This window comes from Rhineura floridana, chromosome 3, assembly GCF_030035675.1.
Source record: "Rhineura floridana isolate rRhiFlo1 chromosome 3, rRhiFlo1.hap2, whole genome shotgun sequence".
Lineage (NCBI taxonomy): Eukaryota > Metazoa > Chordata > Lepidosauria > Squamata > Rhineuridae > Rhineura > Rhineura floridana.
The window spans coordinates 4,708,893-4,722,746 of record NC_084482.1 but is presented as its reverse complement, the minus strand read 5'-3'; the positions used below and the strand labels follow the sequence as shown (position 1 = coordinate 4,722,746).

Sequence of the window (13,854 nt, the reverse complement as noted above, 5' to 3'; positions counted from 1 at the left end):
GGCCTTTCTTTACACCCCAGCATATGTCGGGTACTCATTTTACCGACCACGGATGGATGGAAGGCTGAGTGGACCTCGACCCCTTTTACCGGAGATTCGACTTCCTCCTTCCGTCGGAATCGAACTCCAGCCGTGAGCAGAGCTTCGGTTGCGTTACCGCCGCTTACCACTCTGCGCCACATACACACATTCATAATCTAAATCGCATTAGGCTGCTCCTTTCAGGGATGACAGTACTTTTCCATGGGAAACTCCAAACTCCAAAAATACACTGCAGCAAACCAAACGCATGCAAATTCATTGTTCAATGGTCAGGAAAAAGGGGAACCTGTCCTCAGCACCCGTGGATGTGATCTACTCAGCACTGAGAAAAACTTGGCATCAAATATCCATACTGGCAATATATCTAAAGTGGAAAGACAGAAAGAGGGGCGAGGGGCAGGAGAAGAACCTTTCTCTACATTTTTAAAAACTATGTTTTAACTGTCATGATCAACTGCAAATGAAACTGAAAATCTGGTGCTGAAACCAAGAGATGTTCTTAGAAAAGTGAAAAAAGAGCCTTGAACCTAACTGACAAATTTGCATGTCCTCTGCCGTATGTAGTCAGGCCACATATGGTGCTCTCTGGTTTCAAGCTGGGGCTTGTGATATAACCTGGGGAGAGACAGGAGCCTCATCTGATCTGAACAAACATTCTGATGAAAAGTTGTGTCTTTAGAAGCCAGTTACAACCTTCAGTCTTTGTGCACCTGACAGGAGTTAGGTTGGGGGAGGATTTCAGGTTTCAACTAAACTCACAGCTGTGGCAGTTTCTGCTGGGTGAGACAGTGCAAGCATTCTATGGTTTAAAGTGGCTGAGGAAGTAGCATAGCAGGACCCCAGTTCCTAGAATAGCTCCATAGACAAAAGAAGGAAACTGGAGCATCTGAAGGAATATACATAGACAGTGACGCCCTCAGGCGTGCTAGGTCTCTGGTGCTCACCTAGGGGAACATAGGTATATGGCCCAATTAGGTGTGGCAGCAGCAGACTCATGCACAAAATGTCTACCACTACATCCCTATAAGGGGGTCAACATAGTATCCTATACAGATTCCCAAACCCATTCTGTCAACACTCTTCTTCAAAAGATGACCCCATCCTCACTTTGCAGAGACCTCCACTCCACCTTGCAGTGGGCTCTTCCTGCTGAAACAGGAGCTATTAAGGTCTCCGGCCTTCTGGTTCTACCTTGCCTGCTGAACCAATACAGTGATTGTGTTCTTACTGTTGTTGTTCTTAATCAGATGATTAAAATAATCTCTTGGGCATGTTAGAACTTGTTATTTGCAAGAAATGTGAGGTGAGTAATAATCTGCAAGAAGAAGCCTTTACAGCCTCTTCCCACCCACCCAATCCTTGGAATGTACCTGGAAGGCACATTAAGTCCATGGAAATCAAACTTCATCTGAGGGTGGAATTGAAAACACACCCCTGGACTGACTGGCCAACTGCAGAAAAAGTTTCGATTGATTGATTGATTGTATTAAGGTCTGGTTGACATTTGAGGTGGCAGGACTAGTAGTTACTGTTCAACTGTGCAACCCCCATAATACCCTGCAAAGAGATTACTACAAAAACCACTGTCCTCTTGGTGGTTGCTGCGGGATTCTACATAGCAGGGCACCGTGTACCTTCCTTTGGGATTCTCCAGAGAAACAACAATCTCTCTCCTGTGCTGACTTTGTTTAATTACCTTGTTTTTATAATGCTTACCCTGCAAGTTCAATGTGATATAAAAATTCTTCATTTTCTTGCATTAAAACCAGGAGTTGCCTACCAATTTCAATGGGGATTCAAAGACAGTAGGCCATCCACTGAGCTAACTGGGCTCATTTTCCTAAAACTCTGCAGATGTCTTGCTACCTCCATTTTTGGGTACTCAGCCAGGGTTGGAAGAAAGGCAAGAAATATGCCATGGTTTCAAGGCAATTGTATGGTACAAGCTCTATCCACTTGGCAGTCATTTTTTGTGTCAATAGCAGAACTCAAGAAATGCCTTGGGAGTCAGAGCTGTTGTACTGGTGGGGTATGTAGAAGAGCACTGTGAAATGCAACATTGATACAAGCTGATGCACAGCTGAGCTAGGCCTAATCTAGCGCAGCCTTGCTGCTCATGGCCAAAGCCTTTTTCCAATTTATTTATTTATATGAGATGTTTTCAGATTACAAGAATCTTAGATAATTCATTTTATGAGTTTCAGTCAATTAAATCTGCATACAAATAAAATAGTTAAAATAAAAAAGTGAACTGTTTTTCTTTAGATGATGCATGCACATATAATAGGAAGCACCATCTCAGAAGATGCATTCCGTCCTGTGTGCGGGAGAGAAGTGGGAGAATGCCTCTTCTAGGATGGCTCCTTCCTGCCACCTAATTATTTGTAATTTAAAATTATTTGTATTAAAAAGAATTAACATTATTTCAGCTACCCAGTCATTAGAGACCCCTTTTAATATGTTTCTGTCAATTAATCTAACCAACTGATTAAACACTGCAGTCTTTATTATTATTTTGTAATTTACTACACTTCTGCCTTCAACCCTTCAATCACTTTGTTGCTGTTACGTGCCTTCAAGTCGACTATGACTTATGGCGACCCTATGAATCAGCGAACTCCAAAAGCATCTGTCATGAACCACCCTGTTCAGATCTTGTAAGTTCAGGTCTGTGGCTTCCTTTATGGAATCAATCCACCTCTTGTTTGGCCTTCCTCTTTTTCTACTCCCTTCTGTTTTTCCCCAGCATTGTTGTCTTTTCTAGTGAATCATGTCTTCTCATGATGTTAGGGTTACCAGGTTCTTGGCCTGAGACTGATCCTGTATCTTTAGAAGAGAAAGTCAGCCAAGTGCAGGTGTTCTTGCAATTCTGTAATGGGAAAAACCACCAAGTGGAATTCTCCCTTCCACCTGCACAACTTTTAAAGATACAGAAGACCTCTTGGTTGCCAGGCCAGGCCTCCAAGAGGTCTTCTGTATCTTTAAAAGTTGGGGAGGGAGAATTCCACCTTGTGGTTTTTCCCATTACAGAGTTGCAAGAACACCTGCACTTGGCTGACCTTCTCTTCTCCTAAAGATACAGGATCAATCTCAGGCCATGGAACTGGCAACCCTACATGTGTCCAAAGTATGATAAATGATATTTATTTAATAAATAAGTAAATAAACCTCAGTTTCATCATTTTAGCTTCTAATGATCGTTCTGGTTTAATTTGTTCTAACACCCAATTATTTGTCTTTTTTGCAGTCCATGGTACTCTCCTCCAACACCATATTTCAAATGAGTTGATTTTTCTTTTATCCACTTTTTTCACTGTCCAACTTTCATATCCATACATGGAGATTGGGAATACCATGGTCTGAATGATCCTGACTGTAGTGTTCAGTGATACATCTTTGCATTTGAAGACCTTCTCTAGTTCTCTCATAGTGGCCCTCCCCAGTCCTAGCCTTCTTCTGATTTCTTGACTATTGTCTCCCTTTTGGTTAATGACTGTGCCAAGGTATTGATAATCCTTGACAAGTTCAATGTCCTCATTGTCAACTTTAAAGTTACATAAATCTTCTGTTGTCATTACTTTAGTCTTTTTGACGTTCACAGCTGGAGTCCTGCTTTTGTACTTTCCTCTTTAAGCATTCGTTTCAAATCGTTACTGGTTTCTGCTAGTAGTATGGTATCGTCTGCATATCTTAAATTATTGACATTTCTCCCTCCAATTGTCACACCTCCTTCATCTTGGTCCAATTCCACTTTCCGTATAATATGTCCTGCGCATAGATTAAACAAATAGGGTGATAAAATACATCCCTGTCTCACACCCTTTCCGATGGGGAACCAATTGGTTTCTCCATATTCACTCCTTACAGTAGCCTCTTGTCCAGAGTATAGGTTGCGCATCAGGACAATCAGATGCTATGGCACCCCCATTTCTTTTAAAGCATTCCATATCAATCCCTTGCAATAATATAAATCTAACAGGAAATATAAAATGTTTAAACCAAACACTAGATCACTTTAGCAACAGCCATAGAACTATATATTCCTGGCTGCCCAATTTTTTTCCAAAGGGAAACACCTGAACAATCCTAAGAGCAGAAAGGACTGAGTTCAGTAACCCTCTCTAGGAAGTGAGAACTATATGGATGGGGCTCCACAGATAAGTCCCTACTCCTTATAGATACCAACCCAACCTTGGATAGAAGAATCTAGAGCAAAAGGCCTGCTACAGGATCTGAGGGTACAAGGCCCTTCATATGAGTGAATAAAAGCTTTTCTCATGCCAGTGCAGACCAAAAGTGTGGCAACCTACCACTTGGTGAATCAAAACCTTTCAGATGACAGAGGAGAAAGGTTGAGGTTGAGATGGCAGACAATGCAAAGAACAAATGTGTCACCTGCATGTCTGTGAGGATTTCTAGACAGTGAAAGCAGACATGTGAGTGGTAGTGATAAGTTAGTAACTTGCATCCAATCACTCATGGAAAAAAATAAGTTTGACACAGATTAAAAGTGTAGTGTTTACATCCCCTCTCCACTCAGACTTCCTTCAAATTAGGGGATAGGATTCACAGCAATGAGGTCAAATACAACCCATCAGCCAAATTTGCATGGGTTCATTAAACTTCCTGGTTTTGCTGATTGTCTGGGACTGCAAAACAACAACAACCTGCATCTGGCAGGTTGCCACCAGTGACTGGCAAATCTTGGCAGATCTATACACAACTTGTGTAGATCTCTCTAAGTGTATCCCAGCTGTTTGGAACAGAACCCAAGAATCCTGACACCCAAACACAGCTTGCTTTTAGCAAAAGATCTTACTTTTTTCTGGAGCCTGTTATAAGGTCTGAAGTAATTTTGGGTACTGGCCTGTACACATGTTATTTCAGAATGGGTTTTTCCATTCAGGAATGTAATATCTTCAACATAAACAATGTAACATGTATTGCTGCAGCTTTTAGATCTTTGCTGAAGAAATGTCAACCATCTTGTGGGTACATCAGCTATGGAAGTCATGGAAATTGTCAAAGCATATTTATGACTTGCACATTACACAACAAGGTGACTCTCACAAGCAGCGCATTTACATTTATTCCATGGAGTTCATACCATGTTGTTTCCACGGATAAGAGAGACCATATAAGTCAAATAACTTTTAAACTATTTTTAGAACATCCCAAGTTTTTGAACTTGCAGGAATTAAAAAATTAAATAACAGACATTCAGAGCAGAAAGATTTTACTTGCCCAGACTGAGGACTCTGCTAAAATGTCTCCAGAATGGCTCAAGGATGGAGCAATGTAAAGGAGAAGTGGTGAGCCCTGTTCTACAGCTTGACTGCGTCTCCCAATACTGCCCTCTCACTCTTACTTGGATGCTGCTGTAGAAAACACAAGGTGAACGGAAAGAGGAGCCCTTTTGCCTAAAAGCAGGGGCATTGTGAAAATGGAAATGGACTGCCTTCAAGTCAATTCCGACTTACGGCGACCCTATGAATAGGGTTTTCATGGTAAACAGTATTCAGAGGGGGTTTACCATTGCCTTCCTCTGAGTATGAGAGGCAGTGACTGGCCCAAGGTCACTCAGTGAACTTCATGGCTGTGGGGGATTCAAACCCTGGTCTCCCAGGTTGCAGTCCAACACTCCAACCACTATGCCACACTGGCTCTCAGGGGCACTGTAGGTGCTTGAAAAAGGAGCACCCTCAGCATGGTGTAGCCTAATTTGATCCTACCTTACGCAGATAAACAGATTCCTCTTGCTACTCAAAGAAGGGAAGCAACAATGCTTAGAGTGCAGTCTGTAGCAGCAACAAGATCACTGGACACTTGACAGTACGCAGGCCTTCCTTCTCCCCCTCACTTGTTATGTGGTGGCAGCAGCCTGCTCTGTGCATAGGACAGATTCTGCCACTGCAGCCTGGGTCCAAACGAGCAGTTACCCTCTTCCTGAACACAGGGAGAGGCCAAAATCTCATTTACCACCTGGTACACAACTGTACAGGATTTTGTGTGGGGGTGGGGTGGGGGGGTCAACGCCTCCCCATTTTGGGCAGTTTCTGCAATCATTGAGCTCTCCTGCCCCTCAACTGTCAAAACGGCAATTTCCTTAGTTCTGAGGAAAAAAGGAGGATGACGATGCCTCTGTCTGCTTTCACCAATAACAATTAATTGAGGGGTTCATCATTGGGAGATGGCAAGGGCATTTTCCAATATCTTAAACCGAATGAAAAGGCCATAATGACTAAAATTGTACTTTCAGCACCAGGGCTCAGCTTCTGAACACATAAAGTAATAATAAAGGCAGGTGTGACTCTGAGCATGTACAGCATATATTTCAGTCACAGCTCAAAATGTTTTGGATGGGGATATGGACACAGGGGTGGGAAGGTCTTACTGATGAGAAAAAGTATGGCTTCTAGGCATGCTGAGCCTCAGCAACTATCCCTTAGAAATAGTGAGTCTTTTCATCCTTGAATTTTATGACTCCTTTACAGCTGGAACTACCACAAAATGTGTCTCTTGTCATTTAAAGGCTTCACCCTGCTCAAGTATTGTCTAGTTAGCAGTAGTTTCACGCATCCCCAAGGGAAAGCAACATTTAAGGGGTAACGGAGACACTTCTGCCTTCCTCAACAGATACAGCCGGCTAGAGTGTATCATTACACACAGCTTCCATATGCCCTATAGTTATGTCCATGTCTGAACAGCAGAAACAGCAGGAAACACACAGAATTCAGCATCCTCAGAACTTCTGCTTTATTTTATTTTAAAATTAACTTTCTAATTCTTATGGCTGCAAATATAAACTTATAACTGTGCAGCCAGGGTTTGATGAAAGCTCAAAAGGCAGGGGACGAAATAATTTGCCACTTGCAAGGGAAAAGGACAATATCCTGCCAATTTCTTTCTTTCCAAGTAGCAGAAGCAGAATAAATTTTGCCAGATAGGCAAATTTATGGAAATTTTGCAGAATGTCTATGTCTTCAGAATTCAGATTTGCTTGGTGTAAAATCTGGGCTACCCTGCTGCAGAAGTTTACATTTTACGTTTTAGTGCAGAGTCAATATAATCCTAATGATACATTCCAAGGCTCCAGGTTTGGGTGCTATAGAACGCAACTAAACACAATTCCAAGGAAAGGCAGATTCTTTTTTTCTGCCCAGAACTCCCATAAAAGCAAGTGGAACTGATCAGCTGATCTTTATCTCATCAACAAAATTGGGAGATGCAGAAGAGATTCATTTACTTATAGTCTGGCAGGGTTCACGGATGTGTGTGTGTGTGTGTGTGTCCACCTGCTTTTCTGCATTCTGCAGTTTTGAGACATAATCTAATAGGAACTTCTTCTATCCAAGCTGCATTGAAATAAATGGGAGATGAGCAAGAGCAGCCCCCATTCATTTCAATGAGTCCTGCATAGGGGTATCTTTCACTGTTTGTACCTTTCAGGGATAACTAGTACTGTTAAACCTGAAAGAAATATGTGAAGCTTGTGCTGATCAAACAAAGGTTACCATTAGCCACATGGGCCAGAGGTAGCTTTAAAGACTCAAAACAAAAGTACATTTTTTAATCCGGGAACAAACTCTTTAAAATGGTTCTGCAAGTTTTCTGCATGCAAGTGTCCATGACAACACCAATAAATCACTCCTCCATCTGCTGAGCAATTTTGAAACTTTGTGGGATTTTTTTGAGGGGGGGATAAGATCAATGAACATATATAAATATATACACATAATTGCTGCTTTTTTTTAAAAAAAGTAGACCGCTGCCTGAAGCATGAGGGGAAAGGAAAATAAAAGTTGATCCAGCATTCAATTTGCTGGTATGTGTGTGCACAAGGCAAGTTGCACCCCATGAGTGAAGAGGTTGCTGTGATAATTGTTAAAATGTTATCAGTCTTCACCCAAATTCAGACTACAACATGAGACTCAGAATAGAGCATGGTTTTGTGATCCTTTCCACTCTAAGTTGTAAAATATCACCTGACAAAGCAAGTTTCAAATAAAAGGTCTTCTTCAGTAATCCTGCACGTGAAGGGTGGGTGGGGATTTCTGCTGAGAGTGAATTATGGAGAAAGATAACCATCTACTGATGATAGTATATAGTCAAGAAGAGACTACAAAGGATAGATGTTCCCACCCGAGTCTGGCATATAAAATAGTTACCAGCTTTTTGTCTTTTTAACTCCTCCCTCTACACATGCATCTTTTAATGCTCATTTTACACATTTTGATAAAAATATTTAGAATTCCTATTTTTGACTTTTTTAAAAGACTAAAAAAACACACATTATGAACCTTCATCTGTCCCTTTCCTAGAAATCTCAACATGTTTTTCCTCCAAGCCACCTACATAAATATCAATGGGATCTGCAAAATAAAATGTCAATCAAGCTGCAAAAGCTGTTCCACTTTAAAATGATTAATTCTACAGGTTAGGCTTTACATAGTGCTTTTAAAGTATTTAAAGTGCTTTGCAACAAATCCTTGCAACAAAAAACTCCGCCCTTTCTCCCTTGCTGTCCCACTCCCATATGCTTGGAACTGCATCTCAGAAAACCTGCATGATGCCACTTCTTACTTCCTCTGCATTCATTCTCAAATCCACCTTTTCCACAAAGCTTCTGGAATAACCCCCTAGTTCCCATGCCCTACTTTAACTCAGCTGGTAACTAAGTCAAACTATGTGCAATTGAAACAATAGCACATTGATTATCTGTTTGCTCCCTGCTTCCACTTCCCTTCCTGTGCTGTTTCCCGTGTTGAATTTTAGATTGAAAACTCCTCAGGGCAGTGAGCTATCCTCTTATACTTTGTGAAGTGCCACATTCACTGATGGCACTGTATAAAGTGCACAAATAATTCCTTTTTCTTTTTTAAGCATGATGGAATGCTCCTGAATCTCACATGTAAGCAAGGTCACGTATTACTAGATACCCCCCTCCTTGGGCAGTTGACAGAGCTTGGCAAATCATAGCATGCCCTATTCTAAGGCTCAAGATGGTTACCACTTTTCTAATCCTCCTTCATACTTTTAGAATCCCATGAAAAAGGATATTATGAATGATTATCATAAATATACGAAAGACAAAGCCCAAGGGAACACAAAAATTATCACAGTGAGCCTCCCCCAAGACAAGGAAAATAGCTGTTTGAACTTCCCCAGGTGTAACTAGGGCAAAACAATAGGCGAGTCACTTGTCATCATCCAGGACTAAGGTTGCCAGGTTCTTGGCCTGAGACTGATCCCTGTACCTTTAGGGGAAGAGAAAGTCAGCCAAGTGCAGGTGTTCTTGCAACACTGTAATGGGAAAATCCACAAGGTGGAATTCTCCCTTCCCCCTCCACAACTTTTAAAGATACAGAAGACATCTTGGTTGCCAGGCCCAGCCTCCAAGAGGTCTTCTGTATCTTTAAAAGTTGTGCAGGGGGAAGGGAGAATTCTACCATGTGGTTTTTCTCATTACAGTGCTGCAAGAACACCTGCATTTGGCTGAATTTTCTCTTCTCTTAAAGATACAGGATCAGTCTCAGGCCCTGAGCCTGGCAACCCTACTGCTTGACCATCCATCTCCTTCCTCCCTGCCCTGTCATAAGGTGGCCAGATGAAAAAAAAGAGGCTAGGACTCCTACACATTTAACAGTTGTGCAGAAGAAAGAATTTCAGGAGGTATAGCTTGCTATTCTTTCAGCTGGGTAACCCATCCCATTGTGGAACACAGCTCCTGAGACTGGAGTAGGGATGCGGGAGAAACTGGATTGAGTTCACATTTAAAGTCAAAACTACCAAACGTGCACTTTCCAAAACAATATGAGAACTGAAACACAGCCATCTTTCAAAATTTGCACTTATCTGAATTTTGCAATGCAGTTCTCCAACCAAATGATATATACAAAAATGCATATATTAGGGGAAAGTGTGCATAAAATGAATATATTAATGAACTAATATGCACAAATGCATTATATTAGGAGACGTTGCTCGCAGAAATGTGTACATTAGTCAAACCTGCCTACAAAAATGTGTTTATTAGGAGAAATCTGCACTAAAATGTTGAAGGATTTTCATTTTTAAAAAACATAGTCACAAAAATTCACAGAACTGTGGAGAACTGAATTTAAGATTGGAAAAAATGAGAAACTGAGAGAAATGAATTTGACAGATCCTTCCACTCCTAATCTGGAGGCTTGACAAAGAGAAGTACCCTCTGAAACACCACAGAACAAACCAACATTACATAGCAGTAGGTTGGGATCTTTGGGATCAAAGTGTGTGAGCGGTTGCTTCCAGATTAGAACTCTTTAGTGTTGCTGAGGCACGGCTTTTTCATAATTAGCTAAAAGAGGAATTAAAACAGAGGCTATACATCATATTTAATACATTATAATAACCTGCAATGGCTTTTCCCATAGACAATATTCTTGTACTGTGTTTGATCATACATGCATCCCAGTCAGCAAAAGTCCTGTCTAACACTGATAAAAAAAATTTTATTGCAGATCCTGGCTGTTTTATTGCTTCTTGTTGATCATGACTGAAGGATCAGTGGCTAACTGTCCCTTAGGAAGCTTCTCTGAATTTCCCCAAGGGGGAGGGAATCATTCCTCAGTCGCAATTAACAGGAAGCAATAAAACACAGGAAACATTTAATTAAAGGCAATGTAGCCCTGAAATGCCTCAGCAGTGGTTTTTTTGCCTCTACCATAGAGAGGTGGGCGGGAGAGAATCACCACAAAGGTCTGAAAAAACATAGGACAAAGCATAGGAGGACTAAACAGAAAATGCTAGATTTTTCTTGCAGTGGGGAGTAGGGAATGCAACTCTGAACAATATATACTCAGCACTGGTGATGATTACAATGTCTGTCACAGTCTGCTTTATTACAGTGCTTAGGAAAATGGGCTGGTGCTGGCTCTGCACTGTGGTCTAGGTAAGGTAGTTTTCACACAGAAGAGCAAAGGTTACACTTCAAGCTACAAACTCATGTGTATACACACCATTACAGTAAAATCCAAACAATGCCCTCCTGTATGGTGGTTAAAATATGCTAATTAACCAAATAACTGAAAATTAACTACCCCTTATGATACCTCAAAATCTGTTGTCTAAAAACTGGTTGGTTGGTTTTTTTAAAGATGTTTTGTTTTAATATGTTTTAAGGATGTTTTGTTTTAATATATTTTAAAATCTGTTTTTATGATGTTTTAGAGTGTTTTTAGTGCTTTTGTTCACCATGCTGGGCCCCTTCTGGAAGGAAGGGTGGGATATAAATTAATTAAATAAATAATAAATAAATAATAAATAAAGCCATTTTGCATCAGCATTTGTAATGGTTGCTCACCTTAGGTGGCAGTTTTTGGGATATCAGCAAACAATGAAACGTGGACAGGGACTAACTGTTGGTGGTTCATATGAGCTCCGCTTTCAGTCTGAAGTGGTACAGCCCAGACATAGATTTAACACTTAAGTAAAAACAAGGCCTGAGAAACATGGATGAACCAAGTTTCCCAGATGTTTAAAGATATTTATATGTTATCTACAACAAACACCAGTATGTGTGCAGCAATCATGTTTGCCACATAAAGTGCAGGACTGCCCTGATGAAAGCACTTTGCTTTTCTATAATCAATATGCAAAACCAATGGTATGTACACGTTTGCCTCAAAATGGTCCTCTTCTACTTTCTGCACAGTAACATTCAGATGTGAACACAAATAGCTCAATGATGCTTTTAGGGCCGCATGTGAAAATACCCAAAGGTATTAATTGGGAGGAAACAAAACTAAGCTCATGCCTTCTCTGGCAACTGTTTGCAACTCCCCTTGGGATGCCCATATCACGCTGTACGAATCTTTAGTATAACTGAGACAGAGAAGGGAAAAAGGCAGTTCAGAGAAAAGAGACAAGCCTTTCAGCCAGGCCCACTTCGGCACTTAATACACTATACATTTTCTGTTTCCAGTTAACAGAAAACTAGAGCTGTTCTCTCTCTTCAAAGGGCCTAAAAGAGAGTCTTCAATTTGCAAATATAAGGTGTTACTGCATACAGGGTGCAAGCTAACTCTCGGAACCAAGACTACCAGTCAAGGGCTGTCACGAAAAGGGTTGAGCAATTTCTCACAGGGCTAAGGAATCAAGAATCCTAGGGACAGATCCTCTCTTTAGGGAGTGGAGTGGAATCTAGTGGATTCATTAGGGACGCAAACAACAGAGACACCCAGGTCTTGGACTAGGAGCAGAGGAGTCATTAATAGTTTTCAGAGATGTGTTATGAAAAGGAAAGGACATGGCACTGAAGATTATTACCTGATTTTCATTGGTCTCATACAGCTCTTGAGCCTGCGTGATTCACCTTCTTTGCCAGGCCTCTTTGGCAGACCCTGGGGAGGTGCCGCCCCCTTCAGTACCACACTGTAGTTCCTGCCGTCATTGTTGGCCCAGTAGACACCTTCCTCAGTCTGGTACCGCACCACAAAATCCAGCCGGGCCCCTCCTTCCTCCTCATCTTCATCATCCTCATCACCAAAGTCCAGGCGAAAAGAAAAGCGGTCAGTCAGGCCACCATCTGGTGACCCCCCAGGAATATAGAGGGCAGGGTAGTCCCAATGACTCTGCCACCGGTCTCGGCTGGCCCGTATGTGCACTGCCTTGTGGTAAGAAATGTTGAGCACACGTACCGTGCCATATAGCACCCGTGGCTCCCCTGACTCGGGGGGCAACAACTCTTCCAGCTCCACCTTGATATGGCGCAGGCGTTCAAGCTTCTCATCCTCACCTTGCCCCATTGGCTGCAACACAAAAGATGGCAAAAAGTAGGGGGTAGGAGTGGAGGGTGGCTGAGAGGCTAAAGGTGGCACTACTTCAGGGGGAGATTCAGGTGAAGGCGGCGGCCAAGGCTGGTAGCGCCGCCAGTGTGCCAAGGGCAGGCCCAAGGCATCAGCAAACAACACATGCCGGCCTGTGCAATTCTGGGAGGGCTCCTCCACTGTGGTCGCAACAGCAGTTGCATGCTGGGAGAACACACCTGGCTGCCCTTGAGCATGCTGGGAGGTCAACCCTTGACTATCCTGCACTGCATGCTGGAAAAGTGGCCCAGGCAGGCCTGAAGGATGCTGGGAGAGTGGCCCTGCCAAGCAGGAGTGCTGGTGGTGCTCCTCCTCCTCCTCGTCGTCGTCGTCTGAGGAAGTGCTGCTCCCCATGGGGGCGGTAAGGTGCAGGGGCCTGGGCACCGGGGAGGAGCGGGGGACGAGAGTCCGGGATGGGGGATCTTCTTCTTCCTCCTCCTCCTCCTCCTCCTCTGCAGCTTCCCTAGTCAGAGGCAAGGGAGGCAATGGTGACCGTGGGGGGGAGGAGGAGGACCCAGCGCGAGCCATGGCGGGCTGCTGAGGGAGGACGACGGACCCAGCCGCGCAGTGAGCAGCTGCTGCTATTGCCGAGACGGGGGGGAGGGGGGTCGACGACGACAACGGGCGACGACAACGAGCTGGGGTGGATGCGGGGGTGGAGCGAGCCGGGCGAGGGAGGTGGAGCGAGCCGGGCAAGCAGAGAAGAGGGTTGTGAGGCTGGCTGATGTTAGGCAGGCGGTGGCACCAATCGAAAGACAAGGAAGATCTTTCTCTTTTTCTTTTTGCCCAGGAAAAACAAAAAACCTGGGGCGACGGCAGCAGAGACAGGAAAGTGTCGGCAAATCACTCAAAGCGAGGCACAGACACATGCAGACTGAGGAAAGGCTGGGCACACAGTCGCATTCCTCCTCCTCCAGAGACCTCTGATCAGATGCATATATGCTGCTCTCACCGGATCCAAAAG

At 43.1% G+C, this 13,854-nt stretch overlaps 1 protein-coding gene across 1 annotated transcript in view; it reads right to left on the bottom strand.

The window, feature by feature from the left end:
* PPP1R3F (protein phosphatase 1 regulatory subunit 3F) overlaps positions 1-13,467 on the bottom strand; it is a 41,917-nt gene extending 28,450 nt beyond the window's left edge. Inside the window, exon 1 of the mRNA XM_061613992.1 lies at positions 12,352-13,467. Within this exon, the coding sequence (XP_061469976.1) occupies positions 12,352-13,418 (1,067 nt within the window). The 5' untranslated portion in view covers positions 13,419-13,467. The remainder of the gene's footprint in view (positions 1-12,351) is intronic.
* Positions 13,468-13,854: the final 387 nt, after the last annotated feature.